The sequence below is a fragment of the Rutilus rutilus genome (genome assembly GCF_951802725.1).
Source record: "Rutilus rutilus genome assembly, chromosome: 8".
In the NCBI taxonomy this organism is placed as follows: Eukaryota; Metazoa; Chordata; class Actinopteri; order Cypriniformes; family Leuciscidae; genus Rutilus; species Rutilus rutilus.
This window is the reverse complement of record NC_140222.1, coordinates 12,651,749-12,679,055: the sequence shown is the minus strand read 5'-3', so window position 1 is coordinate 12,679,055 and position 27,307 is coordinate 12,651,749. Positions and strand designations below refer to the sequence as shown.

The 27,307-nt window shown below is 38.2% G+C and overlaps 2 protein-coding genes across 3 annotated transcripts; one reads left to right on the top strand and one right to left on the bottom strand.

The window, feature by feature from the left end:
- Positions 1-6,655: 6,655 nt before the first annotated feature.
- Positions 6,656-14,356, bottom strand: LOC311296233 (SLAM family member 5-like). Its single transcript, XM_084417908.1, has 6 exons — positions 14,251-14,356; positions 13,601-13,921; positions 10,712-11,002; positions 10,226-10,336; positions 10,061-10,122; positions 6,656-7,789 (listed from the first exon to the last, which is right to left on the bottom strand). The coding sequence occupies exons 1-6, from the start codon at positions 14,303-14,305 to the stop codon at positions 7,742-7,744; spliced, it is 888 nt and encodes a 295-aa protein (XP_084274034.1). The 5' UTR covers positions 14,306-14,356; the 3' UTR covers positions 6,656-7,741.
- A 1,224-nt stretch (positions 14,357-15,580) lies between these two features.
- On the top strand, positions 15,581-23,667 carry LOC311294713 (uncharacterized protein). Of its 2 annotated transcripts, none has more exons than XM_084415725.1 (6): positions 15,581-15,847; positions 16,408-16,743; positions 18,932-19,261; positions 20,122-20,244; positions 20,376-20,407; positions 22,236-22,650. In XM_084415725.1, exons 1-6 carry the CDS (start codon positions 15,700-15,702, stop codon positions 22,353-22,355), a joined length of 1,089 nt encoding a protein of 362 aa, XP_084271851.1. In that variant the 5' UTR covers positions 15,581-15,699; the 3' UTR covers positions 22,356-22,650. The 2 variants fall into 2 exon arrangements, with proteins under 2 accessions (XP_084271851.1, XP_084271852.1); XM_084415726.1 differs by lacking the exon at positions 15,581-15,847 and adding an exon at positions 16,100-16,216 and having other exon boundaries at positions 22,236-23,667.
- Positions 23,668-27,307: the final 3,640 nt, after the last annotated feature.

The following is a 27,307-nucleotide window of genomic DNA, read 5'->3' as shown; positions in this document are numbered from 1 at the left end:
CCAGAGGCGAATGAAGGACAGCTTCGACAAGAGGCACAAGGTCAAGGAGAATAAGATAAAGGTGATGGACTGGTTTCGGGTCCGCAGACCCCACCGTAGCAGCAAAATGGCATCGTTTTGGTCTAAACCCCTCCAGGTGGATCGTCAGTTACAGTCTGCCACATTCTTGTTGAGCGATGGCTCTTGCTGGCATGCTAGCAGACTGCGGAAAGTGCCTTTCAACTCAACCAGGTGCCTACGGGCGAGGAAGCCTAGTGGGAGAGCGCCACAGCACATGCCCCTTCCGGCCCCTCCACTGGAGCCAGTACAGCCACGGCCCGCAACCATCTCTGCCAGCATTGGGCCTCAACACCTTCAGCCACTGCTTGACGTTTATCAGGGTGGCCAAGATGTGCCGCAGTCGACGGCATTGGAGAGTCGACCAGTTCAAGCAAGGGCTCGTCCTGCATACCTGAAGGACTTTATCACAGACTATCACGGATAGGTGTTTAGCCATTTCTCCTCAACTATAGTGTAGCGGCCGTTTGTCAGGTACCAAAAATCTCAAGTCAAAGTTCAAATCAAACAAAATCAAAAGGCCACTGATGCACCGTGGGTTTTGGTGTACGCGGGTGGGAAAAACATCAGGTCCAAACAAGTACTAAAATTCAATGAAAACATGGTTTATTTTTGACTGAAGTCGAGCAAACACAGAACAAAGAAAATTTCCTGTGCCTCTCCCGCTCCGGTAAAAAAACGGTAACAAAAGAGCGAGATCTGGAACTAAAGAAGAAAAACTGATCATAATCTCTGCCATTCACACGTGTAGAATGACTGTTATTTATGTTGTTTTTAAATTAAATTAATTAAAACTAAATCCACAAAATTATCCCATGGAAACCCGTAAAAGGTTCTATAGGCCTATATGGGGTGCATATACATTACATAACCCTGGGTCTCGTTATACCCCACTTATAATCCCGGGTAAAGGAACGTGTCACAACTCAAACAGTGATATTAACCAAATAAAATGTTTATTAATGTGTATGTAAATGTGTATCCCGGCATGCTTTGCATCAGACTGCATCAGGAGAATAAGTTAAATTTTTCTCAAAATTAACATAGGGGGAGATGTGTTAGTATTTAATCCTCTGTTAGGCCTAAATTGGTTTTGCAGGGGTTGTGGTGAACAGAAAAAAAAAAAAAAAAAACACTTGCGTCGCACATGGAGTTTGGGCTCAAAATCTTCAAGTTTAAGTGTACATCAATTTCATTTTGAACTGACTGGAGGGTTGTATGAGTGGGCATCATGAGATATTAATGGTTAAACAAATCTTTGTGTATTGTGAAAGGATTACTCAAAGCTTTGCAACACTGTGTTTGTTCCCTTCTAGTTAGCCCAAAACTACAGCATTATTCAGACACACACAAACATCAATCAGCATTTGATCCTCAGCAATGGTGACAATCTAATGGAAAGCTTCATTCTGCAATGCATGCTCAGTACCAGTATAGTAAAAAAACTGTCTCCCAGCATGCATTGCAACATGAATAAGTTATGCAACTAAAATGTCTTACTGTTCTTTATTTGCATTTAATTTTGGTGTTGTTTTTTGTGGCTTTTTAATAGCTTGGTTTGTGATATTGAGAATCAATCTGTATATCTATATTGTTGATTGTGACCATTGTTGAGATGCTGATAAGAGATAAAGCTCTGAATGAGATCACTGATTCAGACCACCACATGATGATTATGTCAAAACTTAACCACCAACAACACCAGAATAGTTACACCAGCCAAAGAAAAAAATAATGTTAAAAAGTCAAGGCTCAAGAGCCCAACTAAAGAAAACACTGAACACAGCATAAAGGTGACTTCAAATGAAATAATCACTATTAAAGGGTGATTATTATACTTGTTATTATACCTATTATACTTGTAATGTTGCCGTTACAAAGCTCAAAGTCCACTCCAAAGGGAGATATTTTATTAAACAGAATCCACTTTCCAAGAACTACAATGTGTTCAGTGTGTGTGTGTAATGGAATGGAGGCAATTTTATATAGTGCGTTACAATCATGTCGGGGTCTCTCCTCAACCACCACAAGTGTGCAGCATCCAGGTACTAACCAGACTCAACCCTGCTTAGCTTCAGTGGGCAACCAGTCTTGGGCTACAGGGTGATATGGCTAGTGTGTGCGTGTGTGTGTGTGTGTGTGTGTCACTTCCTGTGAGTGGGTAATGGCGGACGCCGGCAAACACTAAAAACATCTCACCTGTCGTAACTGCCGCCGAAAACGTAGAAAAAAGATGTTTAATGCGCTAAGAATACTCTGCATAATGTGCTTAATAACAACTCTGAAGGGGACCTTGAAAGAAGCCCGCAAATCTGGAAAAATATACATACAACAATGGCGCACCTATGACCCGGCGTCTCACCTGGTAAAAGGAATAAACAACCCGGGAGAGTTCGGCAGCTACGTCCAGCGTCTTTCCGATGAGGAATGGTTGCGGTTTGAAGCAGAAGAAAGAGCTTTCCGAAAAATCCTGGACACGAAGCTGATCGACGATAGACAGAGGATAACATTTACTGGAACAGACCCGACACAGTGGAATAAACTTATGGCGATCTTAAATGGAATATACCACAAAAATGGCACGTTCTCTGCGCATCACCGAAACGGCAGACCTTACGGAATACCTTTTCTCAAATACACAGTGAGGATTCTTAACAAACTGCCGAACATTGACAAGCCCCCAACAGACAGAACATCGGAGGCTCTGACAGAGTGGATAGAGAAACAGTTCCGCTTTACGCGCGAGGTCATTCAACCAGCGCTCAACAGAACAGCGAGAACGCAGCAGAGACGCTTCAGAAAGGTGAGCCGTGATGAAATTGCCTATCTCTGGAATAACAACAAGACTAATGGCGCTTTTCCACTACACAGTACCAGCTCGCCTCGGCTCGGCTCGGCTCGACTCGACTCGGCTCTGTTTGGTTTTCCACTGTGTAAAAGTTGTACCTGTACCTGCTTCCAGGTACTTTTTTTCGTACCACCTCCGGCGCGGTTCTAAGCGGGCTGAGGCGAGCTGAGGCGATACTAAAATGTGACGTGAAATCATGGCAGACTGCTGATTGGTCAGAGAGAATCGTCACTATTCACTGCGTCATCATTGCACACGCCAGACGCAGTATCCTGAATAAAAAACAGCAAAAACAAAAACAAAAACATCCAAAAACAGCATACACTCGATTTCCTCCATTGTCCTGTGTGTGTAGGTAGCGGGTGTGTCTCGCGCGTCTCGCGTAAAAGATTAAGTCACGGCAGTTTCCTGCGGTGTCGCTATGACGACCAGGTACTATTGTGGAGGTACTATCTGCAATGGAAAACGGAGCGAAAAGCGAGCCGAGCCGAGCTGAGTCGAGGCGAGGCGAGTCGAGTCGAGCTGGTACTGGTAATGGAAAAGCGCCATAAAGCTATTAGAGTCATTCTTAATAATAGTATTTTCATAGAACCTCTGTCAAGTACGAATGATACAGAGCGAGTTTATAACTATTACTGCGATAAATATCAAGCAGATGTTACCGGTGAACGCCTCGCCACGCCCCCCTGGCTTGATGCGCTAGAGTTAAATCCCCCTACCGAAACACCGAATACCTCGCTGTTTACATCTCAGGAGGTTTTAAGAGTGATTGAAAGCCTACCGAACAACAAGGCATGCGGATCTGATGGCGTTACGTATGAAACACTTAAATCCACGAAACAATGGACATGTATCGCACTAACGCAAATATTTAATGTCTGTCTGACCAATGAGAAAATACCACATTCGTGGAAAGGAGCCCTTATTCACAGAATTCCGAAAAAAGATAATATACCTGACAACCTAGCAACATGGAGAGACATTTCTTTACTCCCTACCATCTATAAAGTCCTTATGAAGTGCATTCTGAATCGCATCCTGCCATGGCTCTGTGAAATGAACATATTGTCTGAAAAACAAAAAGCTTATGTTAATCGTCAAGGCATGAACGAGCACGTTTTCTGCCTGAAAACAGCAATCGATGATTTTAAGCATGAATCCACCAAGTTTTATGCAGTCTTTTTAGACTTCCGTGATGCATTCGGCTCATTGTCGCATGGTGTTATGATTAAAGCCTTAGACGAAATTAACCTACCCAAACCTTATATCAACATGATTAAGGATATCTACAGAAACTCCTTTATCCAGGTGATCTGTGGAGACCAACTGACTAGCCCAATCCAGCTAAGAACCGGCATTAAGACAGGCTGCCCATGGAGCGCAGTAAACTTTATTCTAGCCCTTAACCAGTGGCTCAAGTGGCTGTGCCTCTGCTCCCCCTCGCACATTAGATCGCCAAACCCTGTCCAGGCCTATGCAGACGATGTTCAGGTGTCATCCAGGGATGAGAAAGTGATTAAAACTATGCTCTCCCATACTGATAAATTCATGCGGTGGTCCGGACTAGAGGTGAAAAATACAAAGTGTGCTGTGTTTTATGAGAGACGCAGTGGAGGCAACAGGTGGTATCAAGCCAAGAAAGACAAGCCACCCTCTTTTTCCATCATGGGCAATGAAATTAAAGTGTATGCGCGCCATGAAACTTACTGCTACCTTGGACATCGGTTCAACATCGCGGGCGAATGGGAAGAGCAAATACACGAACTTAGCAGTGAATACTGCACAAGGCTGGATATGGTGGATTCATCCCCCCTCCCTGTCGTAATGAAACTACAGGCCATAAGAGAGATTGCCCTTTCTAAAATACAGCATCTCTTTGCAAATATACATATCCCTAAATGTATCTTCAATGAGCTGAATAATAAGACTGTAGGCCTGGTAAGACGCTGGATAGAACTAAATACACACTCGACAAGAGATGTCCTGTTTCACAGGTCCAGAGAAGGAGGGCTGGGCATCCCTCACATAGAGTGGGTGTATGTTGCCGCCAGAATAAGCAACCTGTTAAGGATGTTAAATAATGATGACGCAGCCGTGCGTGAGCTTGCCCGAGCCTCACTTCTACTACATCTGGGGAAACGCAAGGTCCCTCTTTCTACATCAGATGACGCCAGCTTCCTCAGGTTCAGAAGAAAATCCAATGGAAAATTGGATACCAATACACCAGGCTTTGGCGTGTGCTCGGACTTGCTGGACCTGAATGACCTCTGTAACCGCACTAACATCCAACTGCGTTGGAGGAATACAGCAGGACAGTCGGCGGAAGTCAATGAGAACATTGTCACAGACTCAACCATCACGGCAGAGGCAACCATCACAACTGGCGACAACATCCAACTCCTTGACCCTCAAAACATCAGAAGGATAATAATCGATCACTTCCATCTACATATGATACAGCACTGGACAGGCTTACGCCTACAGGGACAACTGGCCTGCCTGCCCTGTGCCGACCATAATGTATCACATACAGTTCTGAAAAATACAGCCCTACAAGACGACATCTACAGATTTACAATTAAAGCTCGTCTTCAGGTACTACCAACAAAGTCCAACTTAGCAACATGGTTTCCATCTGCACATGAGCCGTTTTGCCTACAACATCACAGCCGACAAAGAGAGACGATCGCGCACATCCTTAATGGCTGTTCTGCCTACAAAGGATTATTCATCCTGCGCCACGACCGTATAGTTGCACTCTTAGTGAAGGAGCTCAGAGATAATGTCAACCTTACCATAATCCATTGTAACGAAAAAATTAAGACAGACTGGTTCTCTCCCTCACACGAACAGTGCGCTGCATTGGAAACTGCCATAAATCACTTACCAAATACACCTGACATAGTTGTAATTAATGAACACATCAAAGCCGTTACAATAATAGAAATTGGTTGCTCTTTTGATGCTTATATGGACACCTGCTATGCTTCAAAACTGTTGAAATATCAACCATGGTACAATGTCTTCAATAACTTTGGCTACTCCTGTAAAGTTATTGCCCTCATTTTTGGTAGTTTAGGCCATGTGCACAAGTTGTGTGTAAGAGGCCTGCAGATTTGCGGACTACATAAGAACAAGGCCAAAAAACTGACAAGATATTGCTCTGTATCAGCAGTAATCGGTAGCCTCTACATATGGAGGCGTAGGTGCCACCTTTACCCTTAATGTGCATAATGGACTGAGATATTAGCTGCTGTTGTACATCTTTCTGCCAAATTTGGATTATGCCATGATATATGCTTATCTTTTAATTCAAATAAAGAATTTAAATGTGTGTGTGTGTGTGTGTGTGTGTGTGTGTGTGTGTGTGTGTGTGTGTGTGTGTGTGTGTGTGTGTGTGTGTCGCGCATTTGGATGAGTGAAATGCAGCACAAATTCCGAGTATGGGACACCATTCTTGGCTACACATCACTTTCACTTTCACTTTCAGACTGCAGGATGAGCAGCACCCCCTGCTGGCCTCACTGACACCTCTTCCAGCAGCAACCTGGTTTTCCCATGAGGTTTCCCATCTGTACTGACCAGACTCAGTTTAGCTTCAGAAAGTGTGCAGGCGAAAGCTTCAGGCGTCCCATATATATATATATGTCTGGACCAGAACTTTCCAGACACATTTTGATTGGCTAAACATTTTGACATTGACAAACGCTGTTAGACCGTTGCACTGAGATTGAGCTGAATAGCTAAATAGATTTAGCAAGGCACTTTTATTTCTAGAGCACATTTAAAACAGCTACTGCTGACCAAAGTGATGTACAATCTAACAACTTTAGACAATAAAATACATAAACACACAGGAACACACAAAAATTCATAAAATTACATTGAACCAAAAGCCAGGGAAGAAAAAAAGAGAGGATTTAAAGCTATCAACATTGGAAGACAGCCTTGTGTGCTCCAGAAAATCATTCCACAGACGTGGAACAGCAACACAAAAGGCACAATCACCCTTTAACTTCAAGCGAGAACGTGGCACAGTCAGCATCAACCTGTGTGAAGACCTTAAGGACCTAGAACGGAAAATCATGAGAATTCACAGATAAAGGACCCAGATGTTTATTTATCTGTATAATAGAAGCTGGTGGTCCAAAAACTACAATTTCAGTTTTAGAGTCATTCAATGTTAGAAAATTGGTTGCCAGCCAGCATCTTATACAGTTCTCCTCAATACAGTTCAACAGAGAGTGTATTTTTTAAAAGGAGGTACACCTGGGTGTCATCCGCATAAAAATGGTATGTAATATTGTGCTTTCGAAAAATCAAGCCTAAAGGGAGCAAATACAGCGGGGGAAAAGCGGGCCCAAATTAGACCCCTGAGGTACACCACAAGTTAATGGTACAGAAGAGGAAGGAAAATTTACCTCCACTGAAAATGTTCTATCAGAGAGATAGGACTTAAACCAATTCAATGCGGTTCCTTGAATTCCTTCGCAGTTACTCATCTATTCGAGCAAGATAGCATGGTCAATGGTATCTCACCGTATAACATTATTCTTCTCTTACATTTCTTTTTCATTCCCCTTTTCACTCTTGTTTAATAATTAAAGTTAAATACATTTCCATATGATAAGATTAAAATAGAACATTTTAGTTCAGTTTCTGGATGCTATTAAACTAATACAGAGCAACAACATTTTAAACAATACAATAATAACAATTGTGAAAAAAAAAACAATATAGACATCCTGTACAAGAATAAATGTAAATAAAACCAAAGATGTGAGCTATTGTCCCATATGAGCTCTAACAAAAAGTTCAAGTAGATATGGTATTTGATCATCGTTTTTTGGGGACATTTTCATACACAGACTCCGTCTTCGATTTCTGAAAGGAAACACAAACTCAGTCAGGAACCTGCTGATGAGACAGGCAATAAGATCACAAACTTATAAGGGTGTAACGATTCATTTTAACAACGATTCGATTCGATTCGCGATTCATGGTTGTCGATACGATTCAAGGACGATATTGGTTCATTTAGAACGATCCGATCCGAAACGATTCAGTGACTTGAAATCGATTCAGTGACTTTTTAGCCAAAAATTCTTGTAAGAGAATCAGGTATCAATTAATTATAGATATAAACAAACAAGTAAACAACAATTAATGTAAAATGCATTCACATTTTATTTTAATAAGTAGGACTGAACGATTATGACAAAAATGATAATTGTTGATTATTCCCTTGAAATTGTAATTGTGATTATTGATTACGATTATCACAACATAGAATGATGTTTTGAATAGTTTGGCCATGGGACCCACATTTCCCCATGGTCATCAAGCCGCGACCCACCTTTTTAGGAATTATATAAGCCTATTATAATACATTTGTTTACACAAAAATTGTTGACACACAAGTTCTGTCCCCCTTTACTTAACAATTTTTTTTTAAGAATATGACAAATACTGATAGACAGTAGGCACTGCGAGGTTAAGCTATTAAATAGCAGTCCCAAACTAGTTTTTGTTAATACAATCTTGGTATGAGCCACCACAGTCATATAAAAATATACAAAACCAGTAAGTGGCATTTTGTTATGGAAACAAACAACAATTAGGCTACCATGGTGATACACAATACTTAGAAGAACTGGTAAAGAAACATGGAAACTGCTCCTGATAAATAGCAACACACATGACGTACCAATAACGAAATTTATTGGCATTTTACTTTTATTTCTTAACTTACTAATTTACGACGTTGCATGCTCGTATTTCTTTTGCGCTTTAGTTTAGTGATACAGCGCGCTCCGGCGCATTTGCGCGTGCAATTGAAGAGTGCGCGCTACTGCAGTATAGCGGGTGAGAGGACAGGACAGTCCGTTTTTCTGAGGCGAGAGACTTGCTGACTTGCGCGTCACGCATGGCGACGACGACACAGATAGGCAGACTGAATCGAGTAACGTTTAACGCCTTTATCATTAAAAGTGCAAAGAAAAAACATCCATATAAAGTCTAACGTGCTTAAATCCAATGCGCTATTTCCTAGTATCGATACAATCGATTCATTACCTTTTAAAACGATATTAGATCGATATATGTCATCCGGAAGGCCAACTTGCCGAGCACAGATCGATCCAGTTGGATCGTAGGAATATAAATCGATACATCGATGTAGTTGATGAATCGTTACACCCCTACAAACTTATGTTTCTCTGTGCAAATCTTAATACAAATACTGACAATTTTGTTTTGAAAAACTACTACTAATAGATGCTAACATGGAGCAGGAAGAGGAAATGACATCAATCATGACTTTTCAAACCGTTAAATCATCAAACAGATTAAGTTCTGCAGATTTGTTTTGACAGCCTGTGCTGAGAATGACTGTCTTTCACACAACAGCACTGACACTTGTTGCATCACGTCTACAAAGCAACCAATGGCTGCTAAAGTTGCATCTAACCTCAGATAATCATAAACCACAGCAGCTGCAGCTCGATGACACACTTTAGCAGAGGTGACATGAGTAAAAACTCTGTGACCTACTTTTTCTACAATTAAAATCTAATGGTATAAAACCTTGTATGGGTGAGATTTTAAAATAACAAACCTCATAGATGTGATTTAAAACAAAAGATAATTTAGGCCAAAGATCACATTATCTCGCAACTCCACGTTGCAACTCAATTGATTATAAGAGGAGTGATCTAGTTCAGTCAAACGATACACCGGTGTAGAGACGAGAATGACAGAGCAAGACCACAACACATAATCCATTAAAAATGTAATAGTTTATGCTGCGTGAATCAGAGCAAGCATTTTCAGTTCATTCCTATGGAAGTTGAGCTTTAATTAATTGCAAATGCTCGCTCTGCTCCTTGTCAGTGGACACGCACCATAAAACTATAACATTTTTATGAAATATTGTTGCAACCAGGGTGAAGTCGAGAGCCATGGGAATGGAGCGAGGACGGTGGCACACGTGCTACTGAGTGTCACCTGTGAGCCACACCGGTCTCGAGTCCCACGGAGAAGCTCCAGAAGTATAAGAGGAGTGACGACAAAGCAAGACGAGAGAGGACCAGGCCAGGGGCCTCATTTATAGCCGTTGCGTACACACAAAATAGGCCCTGAAAGAGTCGTACTCACATTTTGTTGTGTTGTTGGTTTACTCGATGCTGAATCAGTTTTGTCTTCCTCCTGGGTCTTAACTGCATTTACAATAATCACAGATATGTTAAAACGACAGTTTCAAAATTATATTATAGATATAGACAATAGATATTTTGCAGAATAATTGCTTGATCTTCTGACCTGTTTTTCTACATTTCTTGCAGATGCAGAAGATCACGACTATAACAACAATCATCAGAGATCCAGCAGCAGAAGAGATCAACACTATGTACAATAAAGGTAGGCCTTGATCTGTAATGGACAAAATGAGCCATTAGTGTGAGTGAATCTGTTAATCTGATCTACAGCTAACACTATGTTAGAGGTTTAAAGTTTGTTTTCATAGACCCTCCCCTCAAAGCAATCAGGACAGAAGCGGTCGAAAGTGGACAAAAGAGTAAAACTCCAGGTTTAAACAGGAATGTGCCTTCCTCGTCTACTTGTGATCCGATCGACCAAAATGTGTGTCTAATCTTGGAAGGGCTTGTTTTATCTGTCCTATACTTAAAAGTTCATGCACTTTTGTTGGTTTGGCCAAAGAACAAATTGCACACATGGATCAAAACATCAGCACTGTAACTTGATAGATCAGCTTGTTAATCAACGTCAATATCACCACCATCATACCTTCACATGTGTGACAGAGTGTGTTGATGTCCAGATGTGTGGTCTGGTTGCTGATGGGATTGTTCAGCACACAGCTGTAGGTGTTTTTATCCTGATATTCCACCTCCAGAGGTAGAGAGAGACTGATGCTGAGATCACACACACTGATGCTGGACAATACACTGATTCCTGCGTACCAGGAGAGAGTCGCATGACTCACATTCAACACTGATGAACACACCAATGAACAATTTGATGATGGTGATGATGATGAAGAACAATCTCTGGTAATATTAGGAGTGACAAGAGGAGCTGGAAAACATGACAGAATAATTAGAAATATGGATAAATCTAAACATCTTGAGTGTAGTGTGTTGATGATCTGAGTGTACACTATATTGCCAAAAGTATTGTGAAACCCTTCTAAATCATTGAATTCAGGTGTTCCAATCACTTCCATGGCCACAACTTACTACAAACATTTGTGAAAGAATGGGGAGCTCAGTGAATTCAAGTGTGGTACCGTGATATGTTGCCACCTTGACCTTGACCTTGTCCTGACCTCAACCCGATAGAACAGCTTTGGGATGAATTAGAGCGGAGACTGCGAGTCAGGCCTTCTCGTCCAACATCAGTGCCTGACCTCACAAATGGGCTTCTATAAGAATGGTCAAAAATTCCCATAAACACACCCTAAACTTGTGGAAAGCCTTCCCAGAAGAGTTGAAGCTGTTATAGCTGCAAAGAGTTGGCCAACTCCATATTAAACCCTACGGATTAAGAATGGGATGCCATTAAAGTCCATGTGCATGTAAAGGCAGACTTCCCAAAACTTTTGGCAATATAGTGTATCTCAAACTATAAAATGATTAAACATTTCAGTGTATAAATATTTTAAAGGGGTCATATAATGCCATTTTTGTACAAGCTAATATGATTCTTTAGGGTCTAAATTAAAAGTTTGTAATATACTTTAATTAAAAATTCTCATTAGTATTGTAAGAAAACACTAATTTCACCTGCTCAAAAACAGCTCTGTTTTCAGCACGCCGTTTCAGTGCATGTGTCTTTAAATGATAATGAGCTTTGCTCACCCCGCCCCTCTGTTCTGTGCCTACACCGTATCTAACACAATAACCACGCGTTGTTCATTATAAACGTGGGATTATGAATTATATTGAGAACGTCGTACATAGAAAACATGCCGTAATGTACCCGGAGTGTAAAGCTTAGATGCATTCATCATGAAGCGTGCAGCAAGGTTTGCAAATTTGCAAAGATTAATATAATTATTAATATAAAGGTTAATAAAACATCACACTCACTTCTGGAGGTTCAGCAGGAACACAGTGGTACCGATCCGTTTTTTTCTCGTTTGTAAAGCTGTCTGGTGTGAAATGATTCACGCAAACAGGAAAGCTCAGACGATCGTGGGGAATCCCTGTGAGGGAATCCCCGCGTCAATCCTTTGGGCATATTGCTTCAAAAACAAAACTCAGCCACTGCATCTTCAACGGCTCGGATTTAGGAACATCCAAATGACTGCTGTGTTCCTTATTACACCGAAGAACAATCGCAGACGCCATTATGCTCATAGACAGCGCTCCAGTGAGGGTATCAACAATGACGCGCGAACTATGATTGACAGCTCGCTCATGAGCGAGGGCGGGTCTGTGTTGAAACGCTGCAGCTGTCAATCACAATCGTGGGAGGGGCGTCCGACCGTGTGACGTCACACGGTCGAACGGCTTGATTTCAGAGAGAGTCAAACATATAAGGAGATTTAAAAAAAACCACTGGATGGATTTTTATCATTTTATGATGGTTGTGTACAGGCACTGCCAACACACATTTCAGTACAATCAACTTGTAAAAGTGCATGTACCATTATATGACCCCTTTAAGGAATATTCCAGGCTAATTTCAAGTTAAACTCAATCTTATGCATTTTTGACCATGTTATTTGCAACAAAAATGTATTTTCATTTGCCCACCAGAAAAGCAAAAATCTGGTTAGAATGAGGCGCTGAATGGTATGGAAGCTTGTTTCCGCCATGTAATAATAATTTTGCTTTTTTTTCTTACAATTTTACGTTTACACCTTGCAATTCTGATTTATGACCTTTTCCCCGCAATTGCAAGACCAATTTTGCAGGGGTAAAAAGACAGACTTTTTTAGTCAGAAAGGTCACATCTTGCAATTCTGAGAAAAAAAAAAAAATCAGAATTGTGAGATAAAGAGTCGCAATAACCTTTTTATCTTTTATTAAGTGGCGGTGTGGCGAGCAGGACGAGGCTGAGGGCCGTGGGAGGGCCGTGATTGCTAATGAGCGACACCTGTGAGACGCACCGGTCTCGTATCTCTCACGGAGGAGCGGAAGCATAAAAGGAGGAGCGACGAGAGTGAAGATCGAGAGAGGCCAGGCCTGGATTTTATTTGATGTTTATGTTTTATTTGATGTGACTGCAGTCGTCTGTGAGGTGCTGCTGTCTTTTACTTTAGTTTTGTATTTGTTTTATTTTTGGTGTTAAAATGTGTTAAAATGTGTTGAATGTTCGCCGGTTCCCGCCTCCTTCTTCCCACAACATCTAACCGCGTTACAGGCGGAAACAAGCTTCCATAGAATGGGGCCGATCTGTAAACCTTAAAATGCAACAACTTCTTTGCTAATGGCAATACAGCACCAGAAAAACGTAAAATGACTGTAAAAACTCTGAAGTGCTTCTGAAGTTTCCTTTATATCCAAATTATAATCCATCCATTATAAGTGTCTCACCATAACCGCCAAATGAGGGATGAGTATAAATCATTTTTTTGGTGGTAAACAACACAATGCTAAAAATCCTGAGTTGAACTTGTGAACGGAGTTTAACTATGCGAAGGATGAGACAGAGGATCTTTCTACTCACCATAGACAGAAACACTGAATGTTTTTGATGTCAGTTTCGCTCCATTTATCTCTAGTTGATAAACTCCAGCATGTTCAGTTGTGGTGTTTGTGATGGTCAGAGATCCACTTTCATGATCCAGTTTCAGTCTGTCTCTGAATCTCCCATCAGGAACATCATTAAATGTGGAGAAGATGTTTTTCCCAACGCTGATTTTAGCTATAAGAGACTTTTTAGCTCCAAATTTCCACAGTATGTCATCGTCTTCATGTATTTTAGTAAGACCAGTGTTTAGAGTGACAGAATCTCTCTCCATCACTGACACTGAATCACTAAACACACCTGATGAACAAACAAGAACAGATTAAGAGTTGTGTTTACAAAGCCTCAAGTCAGCTGTAGTTGTACACGTTAATTGTTTTTTTTTTACTAATTTTACTAATGGCGCTGCTCATGATTACTGCAGGAGTATTTTTAATCATTTTTAGAGTATGCTTAATACAGTATGTCCACTAGCAAGCCTTAAAATCACTTGAAACCACCAAAAAGTGACACTGTTAAAGGCCTGCAAATCACAATTTTAAAATTATGTGGCAGAGATTGACTGCGAATCAGATCACACGCAATCTCTGTTCTGAAATATTAAGCAGTAAAAATGTTTTATAACTTACCGATCAGGTGGCAACAGCACAAACAGAACAAAACAAGGACGTGAAACATTTTCATCAGTTCAGTGTCTGATGTGTGACTATCTGCTGAAAACACTCAAGCTGGTGTGAATCCTCCCACAACAGTGTAACCCTCCTAGTTCACACATTCTGAACGCACGTCATATAGCCTGTAGTGACATTAAAATACTCTTCTGGCTCTAATTGAGATTTTATCATAATAGTGGAAAATATATATTTTTTATCATTCATAATGTAGTTGTCTTATATTGTGTGAATCGTCTTGAATTGCACGGGTAGAAAGAGCTTAATGACCTTAAAATGGTTTTAGAATTCAGTTGAATTATGCATAGGTTGATCAATTATATCAATTGTGTATATGGAAAAAAAAAACTGAAAAGATAAAACTGTTTCTCACGCTGCCAGTTATACTGAGGTGTGAAATTAGCAGCTTATCTTTTGAGTCAAACTGAAACTTTCTGTGGTCTGATTTCTATAGAAACATGGTTTTATCTGGATGGACAAGCATCTTGTTTGTAAAACTAAAAACAGTCAAAGAAGAGTCACAGTTCAGAGGTCAAACTGATTCTTACCCATCATGCATCATTGATAAACTACACAGATTGAGCTAAACTAATACACTGAAAATAAGCATCTTTGCTGCCACGTGTCACGCATTAATTTGATTGTTCAATTCACTTAAATGTGTAAAATGTTAGGTTAACTTTAGTGTTGTGACTACATGAGTCATTTTTAATGGCATAACTGACTAAAGAGTAAGTCTAGTTCCCAGCATGCTTTGCTTGATACTGCATTAGGTGAGTACACATTAAAATCAAATGTTATTTTATGCACTTTTTTTAATAAAGGTAAAGACTTTTTAGTGTTACGTAGGTGATTTAAAAGAGTTTGTTTTATGTTTTGGTGCTTGGGTTTAGGTTGTAGGTTGGACAACTACAGTGACTATGGTGTGTTTCGGAGTGTAAACGATGGTATAGAAATAAGTTAGGGTATTATTGTTATTGTTGTTGTATTTTCATTTAAAATGCAAGTTTTGTCTTGTTTTTTTTTTTTTTTTTTTTAAACCAAAATGTAAGGGTTTTAGAAGAATATTACAATGAAGAAATTTGCTAATTGGATTCAGATGTTACATAGTCTACCAGGAGCTGGATAAAGCTTACACGCAAAGACCATAATCTGTTTTCTATTGTCTTTGGTGCTTCCCCTTTGTCTTCCCTGACAACTGGCATGAAGCTTCAGGCTAAAATAAAATCTTCAATTACACAATAAGTTTTACAGCGAATCTCTCACTTTCTTGTTTGTGTCTGTGAAAGCTTAATAAATTAATGTAAAAAAAATAAATAAAAAATAAAATAAAATAAAAAGCCCAGTCATAGGAAGTTGTAGTATTGCTTTCACTTTCTCCAGAAAAAAAAAAAAAAGAAAAAAAAAATGATAGCGTCAGGTGTAACTCAGATGAAGAAGTACTCAAACTCAAACTTAGTAATTTTTTGTATCAAAAGCTCCATTTATTTTTTAGACAAACTGATGAAAATGAAACGTTTCTTTATTCTGCTCTTGTGCTGTTGTTTCGACCATGGTAAGATATTTACGCCTATAGGCTGCTGTATGTTTCTTCCGTGTCTGAGATAGCCTTCTAACCGTTAGTCTGCGCGAAATGTTTTGACTGGGAAATTAACTCGATAGAATGTTGTTACCAAGCTTAATGTGTAGGCTTACGTCATTGCATACATAGCAAATATAGTGTTAGTATCCTGATAAGTGTCTGTTGTGTATTAACATTTGTATTACTGTTAACTTTCATTTGAGTTTACCTTTGATGTTTGTGATTGGCTGTGAGAGCAACAGTGTCTGTGATTGGCTGTGAGAGAAACAGATCAAAAAGGGAGCGCGCCTTCGAGTGTGTGCTGTGCGCAGTATAGGCTACCAGAGAAATTTAATTTGAATTGTAAGAGTTCCTAACTGACAAATCTTTTTGGTTAATCAGCAAATAAAATCATCAATCCAAGACTATCCGTCATTGTATTTGTTTCGTTTGTAAAATATGACAGTGTAATATCAGTCAGAACACCGGACCTTAGTGTATGTGACGCAGTTCAGTTTGTTTGTCTCATAATTATCTGTTTATTTCTTCTCCAGGTGTGTCTGGTGTCGGTACAGATGGAGTCGCAGTGTCCGTGATGGATGGAGATTCAGTCACTCTATACACTGATGTTGAAACAAACCAACAAGAAAAGATTAGATGGTATTATAATGACATTCGCATCGCTCAAATCAATGGAGATCTCAGTTTTATCTGTACAGATGTTCAGTGTAATAAAGATACTGAGAGATTCAGAGACAGACTGAAGCTGGATCATCAGACTGGATCTCTGACCATCACAAACACCACAGACACAGATGCTGGAGTTTATCAATTAAAGATCATCATCAGCAGCAGCGACAGTGAAACGATCTACAATGTTACTGTTCATGGTGAGTCATTAAAATCTTGTCATTTAAATCACATCATCATTATTGTGTTCAGTGATTTTGCTGCATTTATTTGATTAAAAATACAAACAAAAGGTCATATTGTGAAATATTATTACAATTTAAAACAGCTGTTTTCCATGTGAATATATAGTAAAGTGTAATTTATTCCTGTGATCAAAGCTGAATTTTCAGCATCATTATTCCAGTCTTCAGTGTCACATGATCCTTCAGAAATCACTCTAATATGATGATTTGATGCTCAAGAAACATTTATGATTATTATCAATGTTGAAAACAGTTTTTTACATTTTTATTTCATGATGCTATGATGAATAGAAAGTTCAAAAGAACAGCATTTATCTGAAATGGAAAGCTTTTGTAACATTAAACACTACCCTTCAAAAGTTTGGGGTCATTAAGAATTAAAATTTTATTTGGGGGGGAAATAAATAAAATAAATCAATACTTTTATTCATCAAGGATGATTTAAATTGATCAAAAGTTACAGTAAAGACATTTCTAATGTTATAAAATATTCTATTTTAAATAAATGCTGTTCTTTTGAACTTTCTATTCATCAAAAAAATTTGAAAAAAATTGTACACAACTGTTTTCAACATTGAAAATAATAATTTTGAGCATAAAATCAGCATATTAAAATGATTCTTCTAAAATCGACCACTGACCAGTATCAATCACATTAAGTACGTATTTTACATGCTGTGGATAAATAAAAAAAGAAAAATATTTAACTACAATTATAAAATTGATAATTCCGGTCCTTGATTATGATTGTGTGAGCCACGTTCAAAGCTTTTGTAAATGCTCTATAAACATGCATGTGACTGTGGTGCTTTAAAATCTTTTTTTCTCCGTAAGTAATATTCAATTAATTTTGTGACAGTAGAGCAGCAGTATGTGAAGTTCACATGACAACCAGACACATTGTATGGTGATTTCCCTAAGGGCCGCTCTGAAAAGGTAGCTAGAAGCAAGAAATATATAAGCATAATTTTAATTTGTACTAATATTTGGTGCAGCATCAGCATCAGATGTCAACCTTTTTTTACCCCGGATGATCAGCTGAGACAGAGGCAATGTGAAGGTTTTTGTGATCGGAATGTGCAATATACAGTATCCAATGACTGCAATATACAGTATCCAATGACACCAACAACAGCATATGCGGTTGTATTGTAATAATACAATGTACACAATGTAAAGTGTCATTGCATCTGTTTGAACGGCCAAACGAGCAAGTCATCTTCATAGTTCAACATTTCAATTAAAACTCAATCTCTCAGACTGGGATTTCAGCAATATAGAACACAATTTCCCCATCCAAGCAGTCCTTCTTGTCATTGAAACATTAAAAAGTAGCTTTTCGTGGAAAAATTATCCAAAAGCATTTTGTCCTTGGCATGTTAATATGGTTCAAACAGCAGGAGTATAAATAACAATGTTTTGTTGAAAAACATGACATTTTACCTTAATGTAGGAAATATAACTTTAATGAATAAAAAAATAAAATAAAATGGGCAATACTCCACTATTTAATATATTAATAATAAGTAATATTAATTATGAATTTGAATATCTGGTTGTGTGAATGCGCAGATAAGGAAAAGGGGAAAATATGAGTCAGATGTGGACGGCATGATGGTTGGATGTATGTTTGTCTGATGAGTGAGTGTGTAAATCAATGATGTTCTTTTGCTGTTTGTTTGTACATTACATTATGAATCCAGACATATTTCTCAGCTCACAATCTTTATGATCTTTGTTGTATTATTTTGTTTGGCTCATAATTAATTGTTCATCTCTTCTTTGTGTGTGTAGTGGTGAGATTTGTCAGTTTTATTCTGATGATGTCATTTTCTCTCAATGTCATCTCAGCTCAGATCACTCTTCTATTGTTATCGGTTTAAAAGGTTTTTTTTTTTTTTTTTTTGTTCACTAGCAATCCAGAACATAGAGGACATCTAAAATGTTTCATGTAAAATGTTTTCATAATCACAAATGTGGATAATGTTGCTTTTCAGACTGAAAGTCAAGAGAGTCTGTTTTATCGCTTTCATATCTTTATTGCTTTCATATTTTTTTTTGTTTTCATCTCAAGGTTTTTTTTTTTTTTTTTTTTTTTACCACAAAACAAGATCCTCCAATCATCTGTTGGTTTGTGTTTCAGGTGTTTCTGCTGCTGAACGAGATGAAATGAAGAGAAAGTCAGTGATGAAAGGAGAATCGGTCACTTTGTACACTGGTGTGATGAGAGAACTGAATGATTCAATAACATGGTATTTTAATGACATTTTCATCACTGAAATCACTGGAGATCAGAGTAAGATCTGTACAGATGTTCAGTGTAAAGAGAGATTCAGAGACAGACTGAAGCTGGATCATCAGACTGGATCTCTGACCATCACAAACACCAGAAACACAGACTCTGGAGAATATACACTACAGATAAACAGCAGCAGATTCAGCATCATTAGGAGCTTCAGTGTTTCTGTCACCGGTGAGTCTCATTTAATCATTCAGTGCATTTTACCTCGAGCAATTCCAAAATAATGTTCACAATATTTAAATCCAAAAAGTAATTGTTTTCATTGTGGCCTGTTTAAAAAGTGAGTTTGGACTCCATATGTACTGATGTAAATGTCAGTCAAAAGTATCCACCTTATTTTTCAGGTAATGAGCCATTATATACTAATATAGCCATTTTCCATTTGTAATTTCAATGTGTCTGGCTTTCGGTGTCATTCGCTTCCAGTTATTTTTAGCTGTATAAAAAAAACTCATTGTAGGTGCCAGGTTTGGGTTGATGTCTTTTATTTTGAAATTTTTACTTTCGGTTTGTTACGTCACTTGTTTTAGGTGCATATTACCTGTTAGTTTGCGTGTGGTTAGCATGGAGGAAGGGGGTGAGTAGCTGGGACGCTCACTTTCTGTTGACCTTTTTCATTTAATTTAGATTTATTTCATTTCATTTCTTTTTGTTTACTGTCATCATCATGATGTTGCTGTTCTTATCAATGTTATAATAAATTACCTAGATCAACAGTGGAAACGCATCAATATTTAATCCCTCTACTCAGCCTTTTAGCCGCTATACTCATCATGCCTCTTGAAAACTGGTGTTTCTAACCATATTATTTTAATGTACTGTCTTATTATAAAAAAGCTGGTTTGTAGCGCAAACAGTTTTATAGTTTACTGCACTTTGATATTTTCTTCTCTTTATTACCTTATAGCGGGTAATAAAACACAAGTCTCACACATTCACAGAAAACACCTTACTTCTGCGTTGAAAAATAAGGTAGATTGGTAGAGTTGATTATCAGTTGATCTCTAGTAATAATGTGTGTCTGTCTTCAGCTGTTCCAGATGCAGGTTTATCTTCAGCTGCTGTAGAAGTAATATGTGCTGCTGCTGGTGGAGCTGTTCTGCTTGTGGCTGCTGCTGCTGTGATTTACTATCTCTACAGATCAAAACAAAAAGGCAAGTATTACAAACAGCTTATCTTTCATAATTTAAATTAGATGTATTTTACAAAAAGAATCTTTAAAAATATTAAAGTGTGTATTTTTACTCTAATTGACCAAAGTAAGAGTTTGTTGTTGTTTAAACAGGAAACTGGACACTGAGCCATGATTGTGATCAGGTGAGATACTGTGAGCTCTGAAACTGTCTGCAAAAACTGAATTTATAACAGATAGAGATCTGTAGGTGGTGTGTCTGAAACCCAGTGTGGTCTCATTCAGAAATCAACACAGATAAAAAACAATAATTATTGAGTTATTTTAAGGGGTACTTCACCGCTGGCAAAATGGGCTTTCAATAAAACCTTGTTGCCTATACAGAAAGGCAATTTATTTATTTTATTGTTATTTTATTGGGTACCACCTGACTAGAGAAAATGTAGGGAAAAGTCTGTTGTCTTCAGTTTTGCCAAATTGGTAGAAAAACCCATAATGCACTGGGCATGTTGCCATCAAAGGCCACTCCCACCCGTCTGTTATGGATACGCTTACCGGAGTCAAATACTGACAGGAAGAAACACTTAGCAAACTTAGTAGTCATAATGGTATAGGGCTGCACGGTTATTTGCAATTTACATGAAATAGCACTTAAATCTAGTTGGTTTATCGTGATTATGATACCGCAAAGGATGCGATTCATTAATATTATTTTTTATGCGCAGCTTGTCATTGATGTATGGCCCTGTAAAGGCTGCTTCATCTGAAAGCACTGTGAGTTTGAGTCACTTATAACGTGAACTCCTGAAGTGTTTATAGAAAAGCGTGCCGAATGCATCAGACGTTCATCCAACAGTCTGTGGGCGAGACATCTGAGGCTGAGACTAGGGAAAAACTGAAAAAAACTGAAAACTTAAAGCCCGAAGCAAAACTGCATCACATACAATGCATACAAAGCCATAGTGTTAATTTATACCATAACACTGTCCTTACCAGACGCGATGCGATAAGATTCCAGCGACAAATAATTAGTCTGTCCACACTTGAAGCGGCGCGACTGCGAGATACGTCAAAATCAATCAAAACCCACAGCCAATCAGAACAGCGTGTGGGCGGAGTCTCTTGGCGAGTGCACGGCACCAGAGAGTAATCTTGACGGCACTCGCAAGAAAATGGATAAGTAGCTATATAATCAAATTCACAAATATTACACCATTTAAACATTATTCAAATACATAGGCTACTGAGTTACTAAAACAATCTTTGTCAAAGAATACACTTGTTTGTTCACTGTTTGAACGTTCTTGTTTCCATTTGTTTAATTTCAAGATCTGAGGTGAATTATCCATTGTTGCTTTTACAGCTACAAAGCTGGAGCACTAAATGATATTCAAAGTCACATTGCATGCTTTTAACATTAAATAAAGCACATAAACAGTACTTGAGATTATCATTGCCACACTTTGTGTTTGTTGTTCCAGCGCGACATCACAGAAAAATAGAAACCATTTCTAAAATATACAAAAACTATAAGAGTAGACATAGTGCAATACTGTTTTCAGTGATAAACCCTTACAATAACTGTTCTGTTAATAACCCTATGTCAGTCCGACTGTTGATGGGCACGGATACAAACATCCAGAAGTACAATCTTTAGTTGTCACGAAAAGCCCTGGAGCTGTCAAAAGTGCTTTGTGTCATCCGGCGGACTTTTGCTGACAAATAAACATGAATTTCTCGGTCCAGGTAACATGGAGAACGAGTAAACTTTGTTCATTTACATATATTACCGTCATTATAACAGTACAAAGCAGGTTGAAAATCAGCACAGTAACACTTTAGGAGAGCGCTGATCTTGTGCTGTTCGACTTCAGAATGAAGAACAGGGCTCTTGACATTCAGCAAACATAAGAGAGAAAATCACTGTTTTGTGTTTGTGTAACTGAATCATCAATACTGAACATTTGCTTTACCTTCTGCAAATCTTTTTTTTTTTTTTTTTTTTTTTTTCAGAATGGTGTAACATTGCCCCTTCAACCGATCCACAATCAACAGGAGGATGCTGCTAACGGGACGTCCACTGCTCAGACTGATAGGCCACTGATTGAAGCTGATATTGAGATTCCACAGTAACATTATGATTTTAACAGTGTCACAGAAAAGGAACATTAAGAGAGATGAGAAAGTTAAGAAAAAGGAAATGGAAGAAGATAATCTGAAAAACAGTCAAAATACCACATTATTTTCCTATTTCGCAAAGTCGTGGAAACGCTATCGTAGATCTTTTCACTATACATGTTTACTCAACCATGAGTACTTCCACTTCTGAGAACCGTGGAAATGTGCAGAGGCTCCTTGATGTGTTTTCAGAACAGGAGAAAGTCTCAAGTATATTGCCTCAAGTATAATTCCTGAGAATTAACAAACCAAAAAAAGAAAGAAGAAAAGCATAGAAGAGTTAAGGTTTACTAAATATTCATTCTCATCCATCACTAGTTCATAAGATTCAAGACAAGTAATAAGTTATTATTAGTATGTTTTTTTTTCCCTGTTGATACGAGCATTTCAGATCTACACAACCCTTTTTTAGTCTGATGGAAATTGATTGATTGAGGTGTTTACATGAAGGCTTGTCAATCCATCTGAGCCATCAGTCCAATTACTAACAGATCATTTGGGTGCATGTAAACGTGATCTTGACATATCATCTGTTTGTTTACATTCATTTATAACTGGTTAGGAAAATGTATATGTTTTCAAGATGCAAGTGCTCTTAATAGACTATACGTGCAAATGAGCATTTAAATGCAATTCAGTCTGTACTATTGACACTGTAGAATGCCTGATTATGTTACATTTGTACAGTTTTAGCATTGTCATCTAGGCTACACTATCAGGGAATGTTAATCTCAGAACTCAGCTAATGTTCTTGAAAGGTTCTCTCAGGGTTATTCCAGTATTGGTAATATAATGATTGTTCTCCAAATGTTTGCACAAAAACGTTATTTATACATCGTTCACGGAACAGCTCATTTAACCACCTCCCTTGTTCATCCAGCTTTAACTTTTAACTGGGTTTTTTACCAGGAATACTTGAAAAATTATACATTTCTCTGTACATTCTCCACACCGATGCTTGAATGTCTGGTTAACAAAGTTTTGTGGTTAAAAAAGGCAGTTCAAATTCAGTAAGAGTTGATCCGAATTATCATTGTGTCCTTGATCAAACTCTGAATCTCAGGAAGTGAACCTGTAAAAATGCACTGAACGACTTGAATTGTGAATTGTTGCAGGTACATAAATGTCAAATATGTTTTTATGTATTGTGTATTGTATTGTTATATATACTCTGTTACTGCTGCACAAGCATTTTAATGGTGTTAAGCATCTGAATGATTTTCATGGTAAAACAATATTGTTATTATAGATTTCATATATTCAATGTTGAAATGTGTAAAAGTGTGTTTTCCTTTGTTACAAAAAATCTGTAAAGTGTATCATTCTGCCTTTTGTAAGCATTGCTGATTAGTTTTTTACAGTGAAGTTCTTGTATTTGATGTGAGGATGATGGAGACCTGTGGGACATTCAAGGTAAAGCATACTGTAACATTATCCCTCTATTTACCTCCATTTTGTCTGTGTCAGTTCTTAACTTTTTTTTTCTGTGTGATTTTATCATGTGATTTATATTTCCTTGATGTGTTTGTATTGTAGAATATATCACTGTGTGATGGAAATGATGACCTGCAATTAACTGGTCAGTTTGGTCTCTACCGCCACATTTCCTGAAGAGCTGCAGAGAGAAGTTTGAACAGGTAAAGTATGGTTGACTTGTTTTAAACATTATCTGTTTGTCTGAACTATATGGAAAATATTTCTAATTGTGCAAATCTCTCTCTCTTTCACAGGTTTATCCTGTTTAATTTTATCAGATCTGTTTTTAGAACATAAGTACTGCAATATTGCCAAAACTCCTCAAACTCCTCTAAATCAAAAACACGACATAAGAGAAAAATAATTGTATGCCTTGCACTTTTGAAGAATAAACACACACACACACACACACACACATTTTCTAACAATGGAAGTAAACATGAAATATCTCTCTTTATGTGATAGATGGTTTTATAATAATAATAATAATAATACATTTTATTTAGAGGCGCCTTTCATGGCACTCAAGGACACCTTACAAAATTCATAAAAAAAGACATTAAACAATCAAACCAGTACAGCAAAAACATTAAATCACATAAAAGCCTGCCTAAACAGATACGTTTTAAGACGAGATTTAAAAACTGAGAGACTAGAACTGTTGCGAACTTCTACTGGAAGAGAGTTCCATAAATGGGGAGCAGCATAGCCAAAAGCTCGTGAACCCATAGAAGTTGTCCGAGTGCGTGGCAGAACAAGTGAAAGTGCAGAAGCAGATCTTAGAGTGCGGGAAGGAGTATGTATATGAAGAAGATCTTGAAGATATGAAGGAGCCAAGTTATTAAGTGCTTTGTAAGTTAAAAGTAAAATTTTAAAATTCACACGGAATTTAACTGGAAGCCAATGCAACATCTGTAAAACAGGAGAAATGTGTTCAAAGGTGGAAGTTTTGGTAATGACTCGAGCTGCAGCGTTTTGTACCAACTGTAATTTATGAAGAGATTTGGAGGGAAGCCCATAAAACAAAGCATTACAATAGTCTATTCTTGATGTTACAAGAGCATGCACAAGCGTAGCAGTACTCTTGAGTGAAAGGACCGGGCGCAGACGATTTATATTGCGAATATGGAAGAATGCAGAACGGGTAACTCTATTAATGTGAGATTCAAAAGACAGAGTTGTGTCAAAAATGACACCCAAACTTTTGACCTGATTCGACAGAGGAACAGAACAGTTATCTATTTCCACAGAAGAGATATTCGACTTACTTAATGTATTTTTTGAACCAACAAGAAGAATTTCTGTTTTACTGCTGTTCAATTTTAGAAAATTACTTGAAAACCAATTTTTTAATTCACTTAAGCACTCACCAAGAGCAGAAGAGGGAAACTTTGAAGAAGGTTTAGAAGACAGGTAAAGTTGGGTGTCGTCGGCATAACAATGAAAATGGATATCATATTTCCTAAAAATGCTGCCAATAGGTAAAAGATAAATAATAAACAGAAGAGGTCCTAAAACAGAGCCCTGGGGAACACCAGTGACAACATAAGTGGGTTTTGATTTAAACTGTTTAAGTTGTACAAATTGAATGCGATCTGTGAGATAAGAACGAAACCAGCTTAAAGCCATACCAGTAATTCCAATAGATTCCAGCCTGCTCAAAAGTATGGGATGTGAAATGGTGTCAAACGCTGCACTAAGGTCAAGTAGTACAAGTATTGATAGAAGACCAGCATCAGCCGCTAGTAATAGATCATTAGAAATCTTTACAAGTGCAGTTTCAACACTGTGGAAAGCACGAAACCCTGATTGTAACTGCTCATATAAACTATTGCAAGAGAGATGTTCGCGAAGCTGAAGAGCAACAATTTTTTCCAGAATTTTTGACAAAAACGGCAGATTTGAAATAGGTCGAAAATTAGCAAAATTCTTTGTGTCAGTCCCAGGTTTCTTAAGAATAGGTGTTATAACAGCAGTTTTAAGTGCAGTAGGGACAGTACCAGTAAGAAGTGATGTATGCATAATATCAGTGATTAAAGAGGAAAGAAATGATAAACCAGCTTGAACCAAGTGAGTCGGTAATGGATCCAGTTGACATGTGACAGATTTAGATTTTTGTACAATGGAACAAATGTCCCCAACTGTTGGAATTTTAAAAGCAGAAAATGAAAATAAGGGAGATGGCGCAAAGCTAGAATGAGTTTTGTTCCGATCAGGGTTTGGTGAAACCAATTGCTGGTGGATGTGTTCAATTTTCTTATTAAAAAAGAGCATAAATGCTTCACACAATTCTGTGGAGTTTATATGCCAGTTAGAACATTCAGGTGGCTTTAAAATAGTGTTAACCACAGAGAATAGAGATTTTTGGTTTCCTACACCAGATCCAATTAAACCTGCATAATAATCTGATTTCGCTGTGGAAAGTGCAGTCTTATAAACTTGCATGTGATCAGCATACAAATCTTTATGAACTACAAGTCCAGTCTTGGAATACAATCGTTCTAAACGACGCCCCTTGACTTTTAGCAGGCGAAGATCCGATGTAAACCAGGGTGCAGAGTTGACAAACGAAACATTCCTGGTTTTCAGTGGGGCACAAGTGTCAAGGATCATTTGAAGATTGTCATTGTATTGCTTGATTAAATCATCAAGATTCCCAGAATGGTCTTTGTAGGGAAGTGTGGACAAACATTCCCCAAGAATTGAGGGATCAATGTTCTTAATATTACGAAATGTGATTGTACGACTCAGATTAGGCTTAAATACAGATAAAGAGACATTGAAAGACACCAGCAAGTGGTCTGACAATGATAAGTCAGAAGTAGTGCAATTTCCAGGAAACACCCCTGAACAGCAGACCAAATCAAGAGTATGACCTTTTGAATGAGTTGGGACATTGATAAATTGCTGTAGTCCAAAACTATCTAGGCATGATAAAAACTCTCTAGAACATGAATTTTCAGTATTATCCACATGGATATTAAAATCACCAACCAAAACCACGTTTGGAGACAATGAACAAAGAGAAGTTAAAAATGTTGAAAATTCCTGTTGGAATACAGAATTGGCCTTCGGAGGCCTGTATACAATAGCTATGATAGTTGGTATGAATCCATTGATTTGCAAAGCAACAGATTCAAAGGAAGTATAATCAGTTTCAGGAAGAGTTGTAACTTTCCATTTTTCCTTATATAGTACTGCAAGCCCCCCGCCCCGACCAACAGTGCGTGATTTACAGATAAAAGTATATCCAGGAGGAACAGAATGATTCAAATGGTAAAAGTCATTACTTTTTTGCCAAGTCTCAGTAAGACAAAGAAAGTCGAACTTACGATCAAGCAGCAGATCATTCACGAAAGGACCTTTATTAGAGATTGATCGAATATTCCATAGTCCAAATGAAAGATCGTTCTTACCGTTGATAGAGGTGA